The 21822-nt window shown below is 37.3% G+C and overlaps 1 protein-coding gene across 1 annotated transcript; it reads right to left on the reverse strand.

The window, feature by feature from the left end:
* Positions 1–9646: 9646 nt before the first annotated feature.
* LOC113060420 (bone morphogenetic protein 4-like) lies at positions 9647–17201 on the reverse strand. Its single transcript, XM_026229325.1, has 4 exons — positions 16856–17201; positions 13969–14091; positions 12368–12723; positions 9647–11008 (listed from the first exon to the last, which is right to left on the reverse strand). Exons 3-4 carry the CDS (start codon positions 12714–12716, stop codon positions 10158–10160), a joined length of 1200 nt encoding a protein of 399 aa, XP_026085110.1. The 5' UTR covers positions 12717–12723; positions 13969–14091; positions 16856–17201; the 3' UTR covers positions 9647–10157.
* Between the last annotated feature and the right edge of the window lie 4621 nt (positions 17202–21822).

A 21822-nucleotide genomic window follows, 5' to 3' on the forward strand; every position in this document is an offset into this window, starting at 1 on the left:
AACAACCACCAAATAAAGCATTACAATAATCTAACACTGAGGTCATAAATGCATGGATTAAAATTTCTGTATTTGACATTATAAGCATAGGCCATAATTTAGATATATTTTTGAGATGGAAAAATGCAGTTTTACAAATGCTAGAAACTTGGCTTTCTAAAGGCGGGCGTACACGCTGCGATTTTTGCTGTCGTACGAGTTCACATGCGATTTTTTTCAATCGTGTGGAAATCGCGTATGCTCATATGGTCGCAGCTCGTATCATTTGCGATGAACTACGAGCCGAGCAGCGTGGCTTACGAGCACTTCCCGACCTCCCGATCATTTTTAAACACGTCTAAAAAGTTATTGAGCTATCAGTTTGAATTCGTGCCATTTGTGCGGTTGAACGAGCCGATTTGTTGATTTATCTGAAGTTGACCAATCACGAACTAGGAAAACCACAGAAGACGAAGACGGCAGCGCCACGGCGAATGTGGGAGGATAAACTCGGTGAAGTCTGTCAGGAACAGTGATCGCTGTATGTTTCTAGCAACGTATTCCAATGCCTTTTTAGTTCTCTCTCGCTCTCTCTCACACACGCATATGTAGTTTACAGGGACTCTCCATAAATGTAACGGTATTCTATATTGTTTATCCCCATACACTACCTCTATCCATCACGGAAAATGCATGTTTAAAATTTAAAGCCATTTGGTTTACGAGGGCACAGGAATTGTCCTCACAAACCATGTTTACATTGTAACACACACACAGGGTAAACGTCCCAGTTTCCTGTTGCTGAAAAATAACCTGTACGTGTAGGAAACAGTCACGGCTCGTATCAGTATTTTATATGCAGTTATGAGCGAGGGAGAGCAGTTATATTAGGCGCATTCCACTTGAAGCAGCGCTTCACAGAATGATCACCTGTATGACATTAAAGTACCGCAAGAGCGATTCGAATGCATTGGGTATATGTGCTCTCTTATCCAACTCGCGGTACTTTAATGTCATACAGTGATCCTTATGTGCGTGCAGCGGTGCTTCAAGTCGAACGCGTCTATCGACTTCGTGCGATTTTTTCTGGAATCCGCAGGTTGTAAAATCATGTCGTATATCATCTCGTCCGTACGATTTTCAGATAAACTCACTCGTGCCGTGTGCGTGGACATACGATCTTCCGACCATCCGAATTCGCACCGTGTACGCCCACCTTAAGGAAAGATTGCGATCATGTAGCACACCTAGGTTCCTAACTGATGACGAAGAATTGACAGAGCAACCATCAAGTTTTAGACAGTGTTCTAGGTTATTACGAGCAGTTTTCTTTTCAAAATTTAGCAGTACAAAAATTACTCTCTATCCATTTTTTTATAACGACTATGCATTCCGTTGGTTTTTAAATTGGTGTGTTAGTAGTGAGAATCAGTCCTTAAAATAAAGTGTTACCATTGTATTTAGATTTTAGAATGTTTAGACATGTGTAGTTAAAAATAGTAAACACTAAGTAAATATTTTATTTATGTATTTATTTATTTGCATTATAGAAAAGATAATATTAGAAAAGAATAAACTAATTAGAATAATATTGTAGAAAATAACATTGCTTGGAACAAACTGCGGATGGGGTCGAGGGTTTAATTGTAAGTATTTAAGTTAAATATTGTCTTAGTAAGTCATAGTTTTGAAATTTTATATGGTAGTTTTGACTTTTTGTTTTATAATTTTAAATTTGTCTCATTGTTAGACTTATAATAATAATTTCAAAATTATGGCGTTTTAATTCATTTTTATCTCATAATAATGTTTTTATGTGATAATTTTTCAATGTTTTGTCTCATGTTGACTTTTTTATCTCATCTAATTTTTTGATTCCTCTATCATCTATCATTTTTTACTTTTTAATTCATTATTTATGTTTTATCTCATAATTATACTGTTTTCATAATTCTTACTTTGTCATAATTATATTTTTTGTGCTCATAATTTACACTTTTATCTAATAATTTTGACTTTGACATAATATTAAATTTCTTATCTCATAATTATTTTGGCATTCTGTCATAATTGGGATTTTTTTATCTTTTTCATGATGTTTTGTGCAAGATTTGCTAAACATGGTAAATTAGTGTGAGCAATTCCCAGAAATAAAAATGCTGATGGGAGTGAAAAGTTCTGCGGTTGATCTACAGACAATCTGCAAATTAATGAACACTGATGCATCATCTCATTTGCATGATCAAATGTACCCAGAGCAGCACAAATTAGCATAAGGTCGCAAACAATATGTTCAGATACTTCCTCCGGCAATCCAAATAAATGAATACGAGTGGAAAAAAATTATCTCCCTTCTACAGAAAAGTATTTTTGTGTGCTCTCTGTTCTCTGTGGTGCCTCAAAATGAGTTGAGACATGCTTTTTTGTCAGTAAATAATGCTGGAAGTACCAGTACATTTTCTACTACAAGCTTTAGTAAATCATGTGGCGTGATTAATTTAAGTATTGTTCACTGATACATTTTGCATCTGAAAGGGACACTGCTGTAAATCCTGACAGTAGATTTTTTAATCCAAAAGTGCTGGCGTTCTGAATTTTGACTTTTTATTTCATAATTATTGACATCTGATTCTGTGTTAAAGAGATGAATTCTCATGATAAAAATTTCCAAAGTTAAAAAAAATAATTTTGAAGAATGACTGAGAATTTCTGTGCCAAAAATCTTACTTCCGGGTTGGTACAAGCTTTGGCTGTTTTTTTTTCCGATCGTGGATTTAATGACGTAGACGAGAACGGAAGTCCTTATATGAGCATTTCTCCCGGAAAAGCGCACCCGCACACACACATTAACCAGAGGAGAGTGAGATTGTGCACATCAGTGTGCTTCACAATTGTCGGCAGCGCAGCATAGGATTTGTTCGAGAATGCCTCCAAATAAGTGCATTTTTGGATGTGAGGGAAAGTTTACCGTGTTCAGCTTCCCCAAGAACCCAGCGTTTCATGAACAGTGGATGCAGTTTGTTGTTCTGGTGCAGCGATGGAGTGTATCAAGTGCGCTTGTGTGTTCTGGTCATGTGAGTGATGAATGTTTCATAAACAAGGCCCAAGTCGACGCTGGATTTGCACATCGTTTGCTATTAAAACATGGAGCCGTCCCCATGATAAAAGACCTCATTCATGCAAGTACTTGCATCAGATTTCTGTATTTTCAAATCAGCACATAAGTGAATATATGTTAATGGTAAAAACACGAAACATCAGTATTATAGCTCCGCCCAAGGCACCCCTCCAGGAGCTCTTTTGGAGATATGAAGGATGCATTACTTCCCTATAGGTACTCAAGATTAACATGAGATTAGGTGAAACTGTGTGTGTTATGTACCCTTTAAGTATTTTTGTTTGAATTATTTGGAAACAACAATTTTTTGACGAAAACTGCATCATACAATTTGGGTGTGTAAAGGCTCTGTTATTTAATGCTATTTTGTGTGTTTTTCTTCTTCAACAGGTAACTTTAATGCAGCAGCAGCAGCGAGCCGTCAGACACATCACAGCACCTCCCAGTCTCGTCCAGCATCACGACTCAGTCTGTATCCCTATAACCTCCCCGACTCTTCAAACCCAGCCTGCCCACAGAGTCACGGTGGGGCCTGGGGAATCATGGGAGACAAAGGAAGCAATTAAGCGATAAAGATCACTCTGAGATATGACATTTCATCCCAGGCGGATCCGGTGGTCACACTCCTTTCAGAGAAGAATACTCGCAGTAAAAAGGAAAAGGGTTGGGATTGTCCCCTCCTCCTCTGACTGCCCTCCCCGTCTGTCTACAAACAAGAAAAAAGGTTGACTGTGGTGCGCTTCGAACCCTTCTCTAACAAAACCGCTTTTAACCCCTGCTCAAGAATGGAGCAATTAGGTGACACCAACACGAAGAAGACAAACAATGTTCAAATGAAAAATATGACATCCACTGAGCCCGTATTTACACCAATGAAGCTCATTTTGATTTTGTTTTCTAAAAACATCATTTGAAAATCAAAAGAAGTCAAATAAAAAAGTGTTCTATTGAGTCTCTAATTGCCCCGAGGTCAAGTTACAGATCTTGTTTCGCTTCTGCGCTTTCAAACCGCAGCATTCAAAGCCTCGTTTACCTGTTAGTGAGGAGAAAACCCTTTCACAGAGGACCTCTTGAGAAGCCTACTGATTCAAGACGGCTCCTGAACATCTTTTTCCACATTTTAACAAAACCTCAAGGTTAAACTAGTCTTAATCAAACTTAAACTGTGTGCTCGGTCTTGATTTTGTGATTTTAAAGGAATAGTTCAGTCAAAAATCATATTATTTATAAATTTATAAGATAAGAAAGTCAACAATTTTAGATAACATAATTATGAAAAAAGTTGTTACATAATTTAGACTTTTTATCTTTTATAATTCATAATTGTATCCTAGTATCTTATAATTCATAATTATGACTTTTTCATCAGAACGTTTACTTACTGTCAAAATGTTCTCTTTTTGTCTTATAATTTGACATATTATTTTCTTGTCATTAAATTTTGACTTTTAATGTTAGAGTTATTGTATTTATTGACGTTTATGAAAATGCATGTTTTATCTAATGTGGTGGAACTTGGGTTTCATATTAACTTGATCCTTTTTTGTCTCATAATTTGACATTATTTCCTTGTCTTACAAATGCGAATTTTATGATTAGAATTATATTATATTATCATTTATGACATCTTTATGATTTAGAAAAAAAAAAGATTCTTATGGTAGAAATGGGGTTTCATATTAACTTGATTAAAAGGCAGTTAACACATTTACAAAGTAAAGAAAATACAATCTGGATTTAAATAAATGCTGTTCTTTTGAACTTTTTATTCGTCTGTAAATCCTAAAGTACAGAAATGTTCCTTGAGCAGCAAATTGGCATATTAACATGATTTCTGAAGATCATGTGACACTAAAGACTGCTGAAAATTATTATGGGGCTATTTTCAGTGAAAACAATATGATTGCATCTGGGTTTGATCTTCAGCAGTGTTGGGCAGTAACTAGTTACTAGAGCCTAGTTTCAGTAATAATATTACTGTTGCACTAGTGTAGCTAACTTGTCAGTAAAAGATAGAGTAAAAGATGTCAGTAATAACATCACAGTTCATTTATAAAACAGCTCGTTACTGAGTTACTTTTGATGCCTCAAAATATATTTCTAGTTACATTTTAAAATAATTTTATGGGAAAGATACACAGTTACAACTTCTGTGCCTGTAACAACAAAAAGTTAGAAAAGTCATGTAACTAATTAATTACTGTTGTTAATATTAAACTAATAAGTAACAAGTAAATGAATGATATTACTTTTGAAAGCAGTAACTGGTAATGAGTAATAAATTACATTTTTGGAGTAACGAGCCCAACACTGATCCTCACACAAAGCATAGTAGACTTCAGAAAAGGCTTCAGAAGACTTGAAATGGTACATACTACCCTTTAGATCACTCTTATGGTGCTTTTTGCTTCTTTTGAGCTTGACAGATGCATTCACTCTTAACCGTCTCTGTATGGAAGGAACGGTGTGAAGAAGAAGAAGAAGAAAAACACCTTTCATGTGCCATAGAAAAATGCTAAAGGGAACAACACATTAGTGAGTGAATAGAAATGTCCATTAGTCTTTTTAAGAAGGTGCTCAAACGTTTTTTGACATGTTGACTGTCTTGGAGCCAAGGACAGGGACTTCAAACGTGAGAGAAGCACACCTGTTTGAAGGGTTAAGAGGGATGATGGGAAATAAGTAGAGGCCAGTGGACAGTCACCAGCGGGAAAGTCCGAGGGCATCTTATCATTAGTTGTACCTAATGAAACTGCACAACAACAGGGAAGAGAACCCACCCCTGAGACACACTACTGGCTCCAAAATTACAGCGAAGACAAAAGAGCCTTTACATGGTCACATCAAAGTGTTTCCACTGAAAGAGAAATGACAGGTCGTTTAGAGCAATCAGAAGCGAGAGCACGGTACCATAACGTGATCACTGCCACAAGATCAGTCATTTCAGATCTTTACTGTTTTATACACACACTACATGTCAGAGTATGTGAAAACCCCTTCTAATTAGTACATCTAAGAGTATTCCAGCCTAATCCATCGCTGGCAGGTGCAGAAACCAGACAATAGAGCAGCTTTTTTCCCATATCTGAGATATGAGAATGCACCTGAGTAAAAAAACAGAAAGATAAATTATGTATAAGAAATCTTTAACATCTTACTTTTATTCGACTAGACACCAAGGAGATAAATAAATCAAATTGAGAATTTTTTTATAAACTCGTTGGAAGCTTTTCTCATCAAATGATCTTTGTTTCCATTTAAAAGTTTTAGATCGGTTTTAGGTCTTCAGTATTCAGTGTCACATGATCCTTCAGATATCATATTAATATGTTGATTTGCTGCTCGATACACATTTCTGATTTTATAATACATTCAAATAGAAAGATGTTTTGGAATATTCTCAATTTTGGAATATTTTCTCAGTGCGATAGTCCAAGGATAACGTCACATTAGCGGAATTTCAGCAAATTATGGCATGCAGAATCATTATGATTCATTGTCTGTTGTCAATAGTGTTGAGATGTATGTAGCACAGCTCACACAGAAACCAAGCATTCTCAACTCTCAATCTGACGGCACCCATTCACAACAGAGCATCCATTGCTGAGACACTAATGCAATGCTGCATTCCTCCAAATCTGTTTCCATGAAGAAACAAACTCATCGTAGATGTCCTGAGGCTGAACACATTTTCAGCAAACTTTAATTTTTGGGTGAACTATACCTTTAAAGAAGCACTGTTGGTTCAAGCTCTGCCAACATGATTTGACAATTAGGCACTTTAACAAAATTGCTTTTAAATTCTGAGTCTTCTGGGTTCATGGCTTTTGATCCTTCAAGGGAAAGATTGAGTTTTGTTAGCAGTGCTCTTGCAGTTCCCTTATGCAGTAGCTCAGGACCAGGCCGAGACTGTGTGGCATGAATAACTCTGCAGTTGCAAAGATGCAAAGCAGCCGCTTCTAGTGTGTCACCCGCTTGGCTCCGGCTCCGTACACTTGGGGCCGTGCATGAATACAGCGCTGTGAGCGGAGGAGTGAAACAAGAGGATCTGACCTCCACCTGCACTGACATCAGCCGTTATTAGCCAACTGATCCCCTCCCATCAACACAAGCCACACATCCACCGCTTAAGAGCTGCTGCGAGGATGCATGATGAAACAAGTCTGAGCTGCGGACCGCACGGAGAGAAACCTCCTGCTCAACAACAAACCTGCTTCATCTGAACCAACCACCAATGACTTTCTTAAAATGGCCTTAAAGACAGACTCTCTGTGTGGATTCATTCAATATGTACAGTTAGACATTGTTACTTTCAAAGATTGCACCAAAGCGGTTGGTTATTTTGTTGACACTGCAGCAGGTGATTCTGCACCTCTTTCTGTGAGGGTCTGGTGTGATATGAGCAATGTTATCTTGATGGAGAGAGGCCTGTGGATGTGCATCTGCTCCAAGAAAACTTGGAAAAGCTCAACCTCTGCCCTAAGCCACTTCAAAATGAAATTCCTACCTTCCCTCATCTGACAAACCTGTGTCTGATATAGTCTTCAAAGGAAAGTGGCAGGCGTGTACCTCCAGGCTGAGGTAATTTGACTAAAGCTTTGCAAAGAGAGAAGACAAATGTTGTGGACTCTTTTTTACTCTCCAAAGATTAGGCGTGATGCTCCTTCTTTTACATGTTAATCGCTGTAAATGGGTCATCTCAGGAAACAGTGCATGAAAAAGGTTTTTTTTTTTTTTTTGATAACTTCTTGAGGACTTGGGGGACAACCATATGTTGTCAGGCGTAAATATGAAGTTATAACCTTGCAAAGTGCACTATTTTAAAAAGTAATACTTTTATATTTATAATATTTAATAGTAGATATAAGAGTAAATTCTGGCTGCATCACCCAGATTCAGAATTAATGCCTTCTAATGTGACACATAATCATGTTTTGTGACAACCCTGTTACATTCTTAAAAAAAAAAATAATAAAAAAAAAAAGTTAATCAAAATGATAATACTGCACCATAACAAATTATATATATATATATATATATATATTTCAGACTTTAAATAAATGTAACTTTAATTTGATTAAAATGAAGTAAATAAACTATTTATGTATGCATGTATGAGTGTGATCCTGTTAATTATATCAGCAGTAAACCAAGGAAATAAATGGCAAAAAATATGGCCAACATTTATTAGAAGTATTCTTAGTATTATTTTATTAATCAATTAATTCCTGTTATAAAAACGTGATAGTACTAGATTATGTTTCTTTCTTTCTTGGATCTACTGAAAACACCGAAAGTATTCGTATTCCATCATTATTTGTAAAAATTCCTAAAGAACCCCAATGAAACGCAACCCTACCCGGATTCTTACTGGATCCCGTTATGATTGAATACAACAGTATTTTTGACAAGAAATTCCACACAAGCTGTGCACCAGAGGTTTTGATCAATTTAAGTTTTAAAACCGAAAAGCCTTTAACAAAAGAGTAAAGGTGACCGGACAATGATGCCAAGGGACGCTTGTTGACCGCTCAAATAGCTTCCGTTGGTGTTATCATGGAAAACGGGCAGTAAATGGGCGATTTACAGCCTGATAGGCGTCTGTATTCAGTCTGCAGATGGAGACACGCCGTCTCACCTTTGATTAGTTGTCGCGTCGCGACGTGCGCAGCGCCGCGTCTCCAGATCCACGCACGTGACCCTCCCGTCAGTCCCAGCGGTGCGCGCGAGTCACGGAGTCTAGCCGCTATTGGGCGGGTCACAGACGCACCTGGATGAGGACAGGGGTGATGTACCGCAAGGTTTTATTTTTATTTTTTTATTTTTTTGCAGTGCTGACCTCTGATGTCCAACCAGACAACATATTAATGTATAATAATAATAATGACACTCATCATCATTTCTTTGATATGCAAACGTAATCTTCACTGAATCTAGTGTAGAATGCCTTCAGCTGTGTCTAAGCCCCAATCAGTATTCATTGCTTCAGTGTTTGCCGCTGAGGAGAGGTGTGTTGATTCACATCAAAGATTTCACTGATCAAGTCAGTCAGCTTGTTTGTGTGCATTGCTTTTTAAATGTACGTCCAGGTTACATTTCACCCCAAATCGAAATGTGTGGGTATATATTGTGTTCAGAAATTAAATAAGATTTCATATGGTGGCACTATCTTCACAAGACTTTAAGCACATTTCCCCACCAAATTCTCACTGCTGCATTTAGTTATAACATATTACACATATTATTTTCAGTGATAATTCTGAGTGATTAGTTATTCATCACTGTAATGTAAAACACTGCATTTTTTTCTTTATTAATATAGTGAGAAGTGGGATGTAATTGTTATTAACATGGAGTATTATATCTGCCAGACATGTTCTTGACAGGCTTTATTTGATTGTATTGTAACTTGATTTTAAGTAATTAGTTGCAGCACTGTAATGAGACTTTAGAAGACTTAGAGACTTTTTACTGCACCACAGCATGTGTAGTAGTGAGAAACAAATGTTTTTTTTTTCTTTTTTTCTTGAAACAGAGCATCACACTGCCTTTTAATAATCTTACGTTGTTGTTGGAATGTTTCAAAATTTATTTAACAACAAAACAAAAATTTTGGGACCATGTAAATCACATGCTGATGCAGAACATTGAACTCGCCTCTGATCTCTCCGTCTGATATAGCAAGACAATCAGGTTTCCTAGCATTTCACCCAGTGCTCTATTTTAAGTACACAAACGATGCTTTCTGAGGGGGTCGCTCGGCTACACATTTGGTGAATGTATATTGTATTAAAGAAATAAATACTACCAGTAAATAAACTTTTTAGTGGCTAATTCTTCTAGCTCATAGAAAAACCCTTATACAGTCTTATATACATTACGAAAAGCTGTACAGCTGGCATATAATTAAAATAAGGACGGTTTTATTTGTTTAATTATGTTGATATAAATATATATTTATATATACTTTTTTTGTCAAAATATATGATCGAGGAGACAAGAAACACACATCTCAAGACAGATGTTATAAATAAGTGTCCAGGGTGTAGCTGTGTCCCGGTCAGCGGCAGCCACATCCCTCCACCACCATCTCCTGATAGTTCTTCAGCACCACCCTGTCCGTCTCGTCCAGGTAGAGCATGGAGATGGCACTGAGCTCTGTGGGAACGCAGCAGGCCTTGGGAATATTGGTGTTCACCGAGTTCACCAGTGTCTGCACAATAGCGTGATTGGTGGAGTTCAGGTGATCGGCCAAAGGGAACGGACACTCCCCGTGACAGTAGTACGCCTGATATCCGGGCGGCGCCACGATCCAGTCGTTCCAGCCCACATCACTGAAGTCCACATAAAGCGCGTGTCGCCGACAGTTTCGGTTGCGCTTGCGACCTCTTTGCTTCGGGCTGCGCTTCGCTCGCCGCGTCAGTGGGTGACTTTTTCCGTCATGTCCAAATGTGACCAGCAGGGGGCGAAGCTGGCTCCAGTCTGCGTCGGGAAGCGGATGCAAGGAGCGACTGACGCGTACGTGACGTCCCTGGTGACGCGAGGTTCGGTTCAGGGGCACCACCTCCACAGCCAGGCCGTGATTGGAGCTCTTGTCACGGGTCCAGCGCAGCACGGCCGGACTCACGTCGAAGCTCTCCCATCGAGTCGTGTTGTGGCGCACCAGTCGAGTGTCCAGCAGCTGTGTGATGAGCTGTCCGGCCCGCGGGGGCTTCAGCACCTCGTATATGTTTATCCGGTGTAGACCTTCATCTCCCGTGGCTTGGGGATCTGAGATTGCATCATCTATCTGTTGCCTGTAGAGACGAAGCTCTGCGGTAGAAATGAGTTCCTCCTCTGGGATGCTGCTGAGATTGAAGACGAAGCGCAGGGGAGTCTCAGAGCCGTCTGACTGCAGCTCCTCCATGTGCTCTAGAGGAGGAAAATCAGAGGACAGCTCAACAAACTGGAAGAAGATACACTATAGTGATGCAGTTTTTGAAATTATACAGTAACACATTCTTATTACCTGTAGATGGAAAGAAAAAAAAATACTTTGGACCAAAAATAAATAAATAAATAAAAATCTAATTATATTAATGGTTTGGATCAAGCTTTAAACTTTGATATATTTTTTTTTACCTTAACACAAAAAAACAATTAAGTAACAATGTAAAGTAAAAAGATTATTTATTATAAAGACCATATATTTAATTAATATAGTTTAGACATAAGCCAAATTGTTACTTGTTGTAAGTCAATGTAATTATTAATATTATTATTATATATATTTTTGGGCTTTTAACAACTTAAAAAAACACGATGCACATCAACACTAAAATACTTAAACAGAATAGTTTCTTTAGGACTGCTCATAAAAACTGGAAAAATAAAATAAAAATGGAGACCATGGTTTTCGATTAATATACCAATATAAAAAAAGCACTTTAAATAAATAACACAGTTGTTTTACTTTTTTCAGTGTAAACAAACAAGAATCTTAATAATACAACAATCTACTAAAATGATATTTTGCAAGAACTACAATGCAATTCAATACAATGTAGTAATACAATGAAGTAATTTATGTAGATACACTGCATTTTCTAGATTGATATCAATGTTTGAAAATATTTTTATATTAATTCCTGTTATTACACTCCTAGTTTATTTCAATAGTTTTATTTCATAGTTTTTATTTTAGTTTCCTACATAGATATTTTGAATACTTGGTTTTGACAGTCGTGGCAAATACTCTTGCCTTTGCATCATACCATGTTCACTCTGTAATGTTTGGTCTCACCTGATTGTTGCATACTGAATGATAATAATGCAAATAATTCTGAATTATAAAGTATAATTTTCAATGCAGAAAAGTTGTTGTCATTGAATTCTGTTTGGTGACTCTCTCTGAATCCACACTCTTTTATTTTCAGAGGAATCCACTCCACTTATTCCTTTTCCATATTTCATTGTAGTCTCATCTCTGACTCATTGTAAGTATGTAGTTATAAAGAAAAGTAAAATAACAGGGAATAAACTGTTAAACCATGCTGACAGACTTCTATCTTCTTGAAACTAAATGTGTGTTTTTCCAAAGCCTTCTAGGAATTCTGTCTGCCTGAGAGACCGCATTGTGGTGTTTATTTAGAAATCTCTGGAGTAGCATTAAAAATAATTGCATGGTGAGGAAATTCCCTCGAGAGGATCGGCAAAGTATGGCAGTGCAGAGACTTTTAAATGTGGGGTTGAGTCTGAATTTGTCAAGTGTCAATGTCTCCGCTGTCTTACCTTCATGATGGAATCCTCTCACGGTGTTCGCTCGACTCGTGGACCTCTCGGGATAATGGAAGCTCACGTCGTGGGCCCCGGCCTCTTCGGCCTCCCCTGACTGCAGGCGATACAGGTCCAGCAGATACTGGGGCACCACAGCCGAGTAGCTGGGTCGCGGTCGCCTCTGCAGCCCAAACATGTGCAGCAGCGAGGCTTCAAAGTCCCGCAGCAGTTCATGACTCTGACCCAGGTGCTGAGCCGACGCTTTCTTCTTCCCTTCCTCAGGTATTAGACTAGCATAGCTGCTCTCTCCCAGTAGGACTTGGCATAATAAAAGGACCATCGGCATTCGATTACCAGGAATCATGATGTCTCTGGTGGGCAGGCGGGGAATTTGAGGAAGCAGAAGAGAAAAGCAAGACTTTAATGAAAGATGTTTTGACTCCCCATTGTCAGCTTGCTTTCAATAATTAATCTGGATACCATTAAAATGTCATTGACATTTAGGTCAGAAACATGCTTTGCGCAAGTCCTCGAAGGAAGAATGCTTGGTCAATGATTTGTAAGTATGTGGTAACAGACCTCCGTACTCAAGGGGGCGACAAAGTTTCCTTCAGATGTCTGTGTCATTATCATTACATCATATGCGTTTTTATTTAAGTAGCTTGTTACAAACATTAATACTTCTAACACTGAAAACAGCTGGGTGTACTAACAATTTTCACTCTGGTAAATGTCATTAATTTCCCAACTAATTAAAAAGATTTGGCAAGGAATTACATACAATTTTGAATAAGAAAGACTGAAATAGTGTTTTTTTGCTAAATGCACTCCAATAATATTTTTTCAACAGTGTAGTATGGAAGTGTTTGGGTTTGTGTACTTGTATAGAGTATGTTTTAGACCTTTTTTATTCCAGATAACTACCATACAACTGAATAGTTAAAAATATGTATATACATGAAACAACATAGTGAGTTTAGGCCATCATTCACCAAAACTTTTAATAAAATGATGCCATTATTTACTCACCCTCATGTCATTTCAACCCAGTGTAACTCCAATGGCTTTCATTTTGGGTTCCTCAAAGAACCCTCCTGTGATCAGTTCTTAATATAACCATTTTTTTCTTAGTGTGAGGAACATTTTAAATATCTAAAGAATATATTTCCACTATAGAGGTCTTTTAGAGCAAAGAAAAGATTCCATAGATGTTAAAGGATCTCCATGTAACCACAGATGCCAATAAAGATCCTTTATATTTAAGAGCGTACGGACAAAAAAAACGGAAAAACACACATTTTCTGTGTTCCATGAAAGGCTTCTTGGAATGGTTTGGAATGACATAAGTGTGAGTAAATGACGATATAGTTGTAATTTTTTTGGGAGCACTATCCCTTTAAGGGTCTATCCGAACTACAGTGTGGTAGTCGAAACCAATGTCAAACAAGGACAGCAACCTACAATCTTCAAGTGTTTGCACCGCAACATAAAAAAGCTGAAAGCAAAACTCCTTACTGACAACGGCGCTTGTAAAGAACGACTAAGCCTTTCAATTTGCTCCAAATATGTAACAACCCCGTCACACGATTAGGACTGGATAGGCTTGCTCCACTTACCGACAGAAAATAAAGCATGGGAAAACAGTCCATGTTTGTCGAGAGCTGATCCAGGACGAGTTCCTCGAGTGAATGTTACGTGCTCCTGGAAGGCTGTTTAACAACAGCGGGGAGATTCCTTTCCTGAAATACAAGAGGATATTAGCCACTCAATACTTCATGTAATCCAATTACTGCTAACATTTCAGTATAAGCATGGCATGATTTCAGTAAGAGCAAAATGCAGGTTTGGGCCAGAGAGACATCTTAAAGCAACTGAAACGCTGCTTGTAAACGAGCACTGATAACGTGTTGCACAAGACGGCCAGGTGTGAACACCTGAAAAGATGGCAATTAGATTTACATACAAATAGAGGTTCGTTTGTCAACAAAGGGATCTCAGACCGCCTCTTTTATAGATGGTCTATTAGGAAATCCTTCTTAAAGAGTCTTTAAAATCCCCCAATCCAGACTGGTCACACAAGCGGCACCGTCCTGGTCCTACATCTTTATGATCTGTTAACCTATAACATCCAACTATGTAGCTACCTGATTTGTGTCAGAAGTGGAATGGATTTAAGAGATACTTTCATTGCAACCAACGTACAACTCCACAAATAGGATTTTCAACGATTCATTTGAGAACAGAGGAACTGCACTAATAACAGTCACAAGTGTTTGTGAAAGGTCTCAGAAAACAACGTCATCACTGAATCCACAGCTGAACTCAATAGTTGAGCATGGCAACGCATGCATTTTGTCACTTCTTGGACTTAGCTCTGCTGGAGCAAGTCCAACCATTACAACAGGAATGATGCATTTTAACAAGAACACCGTGTGTGTGTGGTCATGAGAGTTATTTCTCTCTCTGTCTTCACAGTTGTTGCACTAGCATGGCTTGCGATGTGATTCTTGACTGATTTACCAAAACACTGTGTTAGATTCTTAACAGGAGTCCAGTGGTTTTTAGATTCATAAAATCTGCCATTTGAACAACAGCTATTCAAACAGTTCATTATGTCGAGAGCAAACCATAAAAATGAGCGTAACTAAAAGACTTTGATCAGCCATGCCAGAAAACATGTAACAAAGCACAAACAATTGGTTTCTTCCGACCACCTACACTTGTTTAAAAGCCTACAGATACTGCCCTAAATATTTAGAGAATCCCTGTTTGAAGATGGAGTGCGATGCATGTGCTTTTGTACAGAGTGGGTTTTATAGTGCAGCTTGCTTCCTTTAATTTGGCAGCGTTGTGTAAAGCTCACAGTGCTCGACTTTAACCCTGCTTAATGAGATTAGGTTATGCACATGGTCCTTCAGATGTGCATGGGGAAGTACGTTACCACAGTACCAGCCAATGTTAGGATCTGACCTCTGTCAAGTTTAATTCAGAAATTAAATCTGTGGAAAGTTGCATTCTGTCCATGTGGAAAATGAGACCGCTTGAAGAATGAATAGCTTATAGCCTGCTGTGCGGTTGCAAAAGTTCATGGATATGTACAATAAAGAATCTCTATTGCACTGACACAATCTCTAGACCAGGGTCCTCCAATTATTGATTGACCCCAAACTAATTTGCATGAAAAACAACAGCAAAACAATGGAAATTTGCATTCAAATGTATGACTATTTTAAGTTAAAGATAAAAATTCAACTAAAGTTTTCATCTAATTGTGTAATTGTCCCTCCCATACAATGTACAAGACCTCTGTCCATCAAAACCAGTGATTCTTAATGGTTTTGAATATATTATAGTATTATAGTAGGCCTACTATAAGCATCTATCAAGCACCAGATTCTTGGCATGAAAAAGGCTCAAGACCTCTGCTCTAGTCTGGAAGACAACATCTGTGGGTCTGTAATCATGTGCACTATCTGACTATAACTCTTGCAAGTGTTTACTTTTTAATAAGTAAGTGGTATGGAAAGATATTTAGATTTTTTTTCTTGAACTAAAGATAAACATCCCTGCTAAGTGACTCATGGGTTGTGTCTCTTTATGTCATAATGTACCTCGTAAAACCTTTCAGACGTTTCACTCTTCACTTTAACTCATTTAAGACAAAGTACGAGTCTTCGAAAACATTCGTGGAGGACCGGTTTTCCTTAACTTAATCAATCAAATGAAGGACAGAGCGATTGCTTTTAACGCTAACTTAACATTTATCATGCGTAAACCGTGCTTGATTTAGGAATGTGTTAGAATTACATTTTCAACCAGTGATTCAGGACACTCAGATTTTTTTTTGTAGATTCCAAAAACTCATACAAAAGTGAACATTACACGCTGCTTGATTCTAGCCAAAGAAAATATACCACCATCGTGGTAAGGTCACATACAGCAAGTAAAACTGTACTCAGCCAGCACATTAAAACATAATTTAAACCGAATGTCAATTCAGTTTGAATGAAACGCCAAGCTGGTACGATCCGAGCAGATGTGGAAGCTCGCATCCACTCGGTGAGCGCGCGGTCACGTACCTGAGCGCGACGGTGATTCTAAACATGCAAAGAAAAAAAAAACCTTTCAAGCATTCTGTCATGTAAGCAAAGTTTTTCAATCCTGTGTAACATTCCCAACACTCCGGGCCCCAGTGCAATTCCTTAGCTATGCGACAAAGCAGAGCGCTCCCGTTTTCGGTGCACACAGCTTTGTTGATTATAATAATTCCGTCTGTTGACGTGAAGACAGCTTTGTGGAATATAATTGGAGCGTTCTAGGTAGTCACGCCGCCTGCAAAAATAATTAAATACTTATAATAAAATAAACACTTTTACGCACAAATGGCAAAAACGCATGTCATTGGGTCTAAATAATTGCGCATACCTCAGATACGGTCGGAAATCACTTCTTGCTATGATTGTATGAAAGTAACAAAATGCAAAACACGAAATGCCAGCTTACCATTGGTAGAGATGCGCGCGGTATTCCTGGATGAGAAGACGGTAAAAATGAGTTTTTAAAGGAGTTCACCTCAGACAGCAAGAGTGCAACCCTAAGGCGAATGTTTAGATCATTAGTTCCGCATCACGTAGAAGAAGCCAAAAGAGTCCCATGCGAACGCGGATCTGTGTATGTCCAGGAAGAGTCGAGCACGGAGGACATCACCGTCTGAACCCGCATCCAGTTCTCCAGGCAGTTTTTAAGTGACCGCCCTATGAAGTTCCTCTGCTGACCCTCCTCCCTGCTCTCTCAACCCACCGCACTTCACCAGCACCTCTGATAAACCCCAGAGAACACAGACACACAAGATCTGTTTCCTTCTTTAAGTTACATGCATGCACTGCAACTCCACACTGTGGATGGACACTGCGATTTCTTCCGGAGTGTGTAATCAGTGCACTGGCAAGCACATGCAATCTATTAAATGTGTTTCCATTTTTTTCTTCCAGGGATGTCATCACATGGGTTGACCACACTTGCATAACGGAGCATGTTTATTTTGAGTCACAGAAAAACTAAAAGTTATTAGCTTAAAATGAAAATGAGCAGTTCTCAAAAGTAAAAGATCTCCAGTATGGTTCTGTGCAGCATCACAGGTTCTGGACTGTATAATGGGTTACATGGGTGAGTTTTTTGGAATACGTTGTTCAAAAGCTCTTCAGAGCAGTGCATTGGTTTTAAATGTTTTTATAGAGAGCTAAACAATGAAACAAATAAATAGTGTTTGTAGAAACCCAGCAAACAAGGAATGTTCTCTGAACTTTGGTTAACGTTCTGTCAAAAGTTCTTCAGTAAAGTTAATAGAAGAGCTGTTTTGTCTTCACTAATTTCCTCAAAACATTAGCCCCAAAAACACTATTTATGAATTGTCCATTAAATGTTTTATTTCTAAAATGTTTAAGTTGGACATGTCTTTAAAACGTTTAAAAAATATGCTAACTTCCCTGCCCCTCCGGAGCTCTGTGCGCGCCAGCCACTGACTTCTGTCTCATACTCACATAGGTGCATATTAAAGTGATGTGGCCTGAAAGTTTTCAAAATCAATAATGTGATAACTGTAATGTTACAACGGAGATCATGTTTCCTATTACTGTATTTCTCCAAGGCCCAAAGCCTTCTCCATTTGACCCCGTGCCCCTATAATAACAAGTAACCCCCAGTGTATGAAGAAGCACTCGCAGACACCCACATTAGCATATTATTTACCTGTCTGTCTCAAGTGCTTTGAGTCACAAGGCAATAAAGTGCCATCCTTCCCAAAAAAACCCTTAGTCAAGGAAATGTCATCTCACATTCAGAGAAACATTTTGGGTGCAAAATAAACATGAAATTAAAAAGGACTTTGTCGACTTTCTTAATACAGATTTCTGTTCTTATCTGTTCATGACTTCTCTGTGCTTGTCTTCATAATCTTTATTAAAATAATTTGCCTCTCTGAAATCACTTGCAACTTCAGCTGATGTCATTAAGCCCTTGTTCTTTTTTAGATCGTCTTTTTTTTCAGTCCATTTTTGTATGAAAGGGCATTTTTTATGATCCAACCAATGTAACATTTTCATCAACACTTGTGACATAATGTTTGTAAATAGTCTCACATTTTCTGTAAAAACGCAAACATCCACACTCTAGGGAAAGTAGATTTGTTTCACAGGGAGTTTTGTGGTATTTTGAATTGCACATCGCATTTTGTTTCAGGGTTGAAGGAAATATAACTTAAGGAGCTTGACATAAACTTAATGTCCTGGCAGAAAACTACCAGTACCTTTCCATTTTTTTATTGATTTTTCCTTACAGTGAGGTACTAACAATAGTTATGAAAAATGGCTTTAATAGAATAATTAGAGTAGGTGCATTTATAATATTATGAGCTTAATGTTTCTGTTTCAAATCCTACAAATTGACCTCCATTGTAAATGCATCATTGCAACCTTGATTTCCCTGATTTCATTATTTCTGTGATCAAATCTGTATTTTCAGCATCATTCCTCCAGTCTTCAGTGTCACATGATCTTCAGAAATCATGAAAATATGATGATTTACTGCTCAAGAAATATTTCTAATTATTATCGATGTTGAAAACATTGCATAATATTTTTGTGCAAACTATGATACATTTTATTTTTTTCTGGACCCTTTGATACAAAAAAGTTGAACAGCATTTATTTGAAATAGAAAATGTTTGGAACATTATAAAAGTATTTACCATCACTTTTGATACACCCTTATTATTAATGAATGAAAGTATTCATTTCTATTGACCGCAAACCTTTGAATGGTATCCATGATTTACTCAAAAATATGAAGCAGTACAACTGTTTTCAAAATCTGTTTCAAAGTTGAAGTGATGTGAGAGCCAGGGCGTTTTGTATATTAATGTGCAGTCTTTGGTCTCATTAATCTAATAATTGTTCCAGAGAAAATAGCTTTCGCTGAGTGCAAAGTCTCAAAGTTTATATTTTTATATAACTTTAATGTTGTATCAGAGTGCTGCTTTTGTACTCTTGACTGAATTAGTGACCTTTGTGTTAATTGATATTGTGGTTCATTAAATGTTATTGTTCAATAAATAATATTTAATATAAATAATAGTAGTTTTTTATAATAGTATTCGGTATAGAGAAACAGTGTGTGTGTGTGCATTTACAGTATGTGTGTGTTTGTGATGGTGATATTGAGATTTGAGATTTTTGAGATTTGAATCTGGAAGTGGTTCTTCAAGTGCTTTTTGGGGATTGTGTGTGTGTATGTGCATTGTCACAATCTCCATTCACTATGTCTATTATAACAATACACTACATTTTCCATAATCCTCCCTGTGCATCACCTGCAAACTCAGTTTAATCTTCACCCCTGTTAGCCATAAACCTCATCAGTTTCCCTATATTTGCAAGCACCAAACACTCATTCATTGTCACTCATTGTCTGGTCACGTCGCTTCTAAGACTATTATATTGTCATTGTTAAATCACTTACAAATGTTGTTTCATACTAATACAGTGGTTTTGCAGTGCTGGAGGTACACCATAGAGAGGTTTGAAAACCCTGTACTAAAGGATTGACCCATCTTCTCATCTATGATACTTACGTGTATACAAGTCTTGCCAGCCAGAACCTGTAAAACATGAGGACTCTTTAACATTCAGTTAAGTTCCACGTTATTCTATGATCTACCAACTCAGCTACTTGCATCTCAGCTGTCTTGAACTGCTTCTAAATAAAGACTGTGTAATTTGGGTTATCATTGCTGACATATGTATATATGTATTTGTGTGTGTGTGTGTGTTAGTAATAATAGTTAGTAATAATAATAGTTAGAATTAATATGATCACAATTATTCATTTTGTGACATGCTTTAATGTAGACACAAACTATGCCAATAAAGAACATTAAACTGAATAGAAAATCAGACTTAAAACCCATATCATGTAACTGTTCAATAAAAAAATTTATTGCATTGGTTTTTCTATTTATTTTTATAAAGAACAAATCAACCAGTAAAGAGTGAGTGTATAGAGTATACAGTCTATAAGAGAAACTGTAGTTGCATTCCACTCTATAGCTCTAAGTCTAAGTTGTTTCTATAGCTACAGAGGAAGGAGATACATATCGCCAATGAATGCGGTTTGAATTTGGATCTGTTCCTCATACCAAGCATCACACAGATACAGGATTTAAATAAAAATAAAAAACTTTCATGATAATTTTATTTAATGCTTGTGTATGACAGCATACTAATAAAAATGATGTGCCAACACTCTCTATTATAGATCAGTGTGTGTGCCATAGTAAACCAAAAAAATATAACATGATACGGGTTAAATACTCTCTCCCTTTCTCTTTCTTTTCATGTAAGGTTTCTAAGATTATTTGTACCAAGAATAATAATATACAATTTAATAAAATTATAATTATGTGCAGTTTAATGCACTTAATTATACTACATTAAAAAGTATGTGATCATTTAACCATTATCATGCAATATTGTATTTATCTTGTTTATCATGGGTCAGATAATATGCTGCCAGAACGTAGCCTGATTTGGGCCACATATCTGTTGTTATTAAGCCTCTCATAAAAAAAAAAAAACACAACTTGACCCGAATGAACTAGTTACTTACAGACCAATCTCGAATCTCCCTTTTTTGTCCAAGATACTAGAAAAGGTGGTATCCTCACAATTATATTCCTTCTTAGAAAAAAAATGGTATATGTGAGGATTTCCAGTCAGGATTTAGACCGTATCTTAGTACTGAGACTGCTCTTCTTAGAGTTACAAATGATCTGCTCTTATCATCTGATCGTGGGTGTATCTCTCTATTAGTTTTATTGGATCTTAGTGCTGCGTTTGACACAATTGACCACAACATTCTTTTGCATAGACTTGAACACTTTGTTGGCATTAATGGAAGTGCATTAGCATGGTTTAAATCATACTTATATGACCGTCATCAGTTCGTAGCAGTGAATGAAGATGTATCATATCGATCACAAGTGCAGTATGGAGTACCTCAAGGCTCAGTACTAGGGCCGCTACTCTTCACGCTTTATATGTTACCCTTGGGAGATATCATCAGGAAACATGGTGTTAGCTTTCACTGTTATGCTGATGATACTCAGCTCTATATTTCTTCGCAGCCCGGTGAAACACACCAATTTGAAAAACTAATGGAATGCATAGTAGATATAAAAAACTGGATGACGAGTAATTTCTTACTGCTAAATTCTGAAAAAACAGAGGTGTTAATTATAGGGCCTAAAAACTCTGCTTGTAATAATCTAGAACACTGTCTAAGACTTGATGGTTGCTCTGTCAATTCTGCGTCATCAGTTAGGAACCTAGGTGTGCTATTTGATCGCAATTTTTCTTTAGAGAGCCACGTTTCTAGCATTTGTAAAACTGCATTTTTCAATCTAAAAAATATATCTA

The sequence above is a fragment of the Carassius auratus genome, chromosome 42, assembly GCF_003368295.1.
Source record: "Carassius auratus strain Wakin chromosome 42, ASM336829v1, whole genome shotgun sequence".
NCBI classification, from domain to species: domain Eukaryota; kingdom Metazoa; phylum Chordata; class Actinopteri; order Cypriniformes; family Cyprinidae; genus Carassius; species Carassius auratus.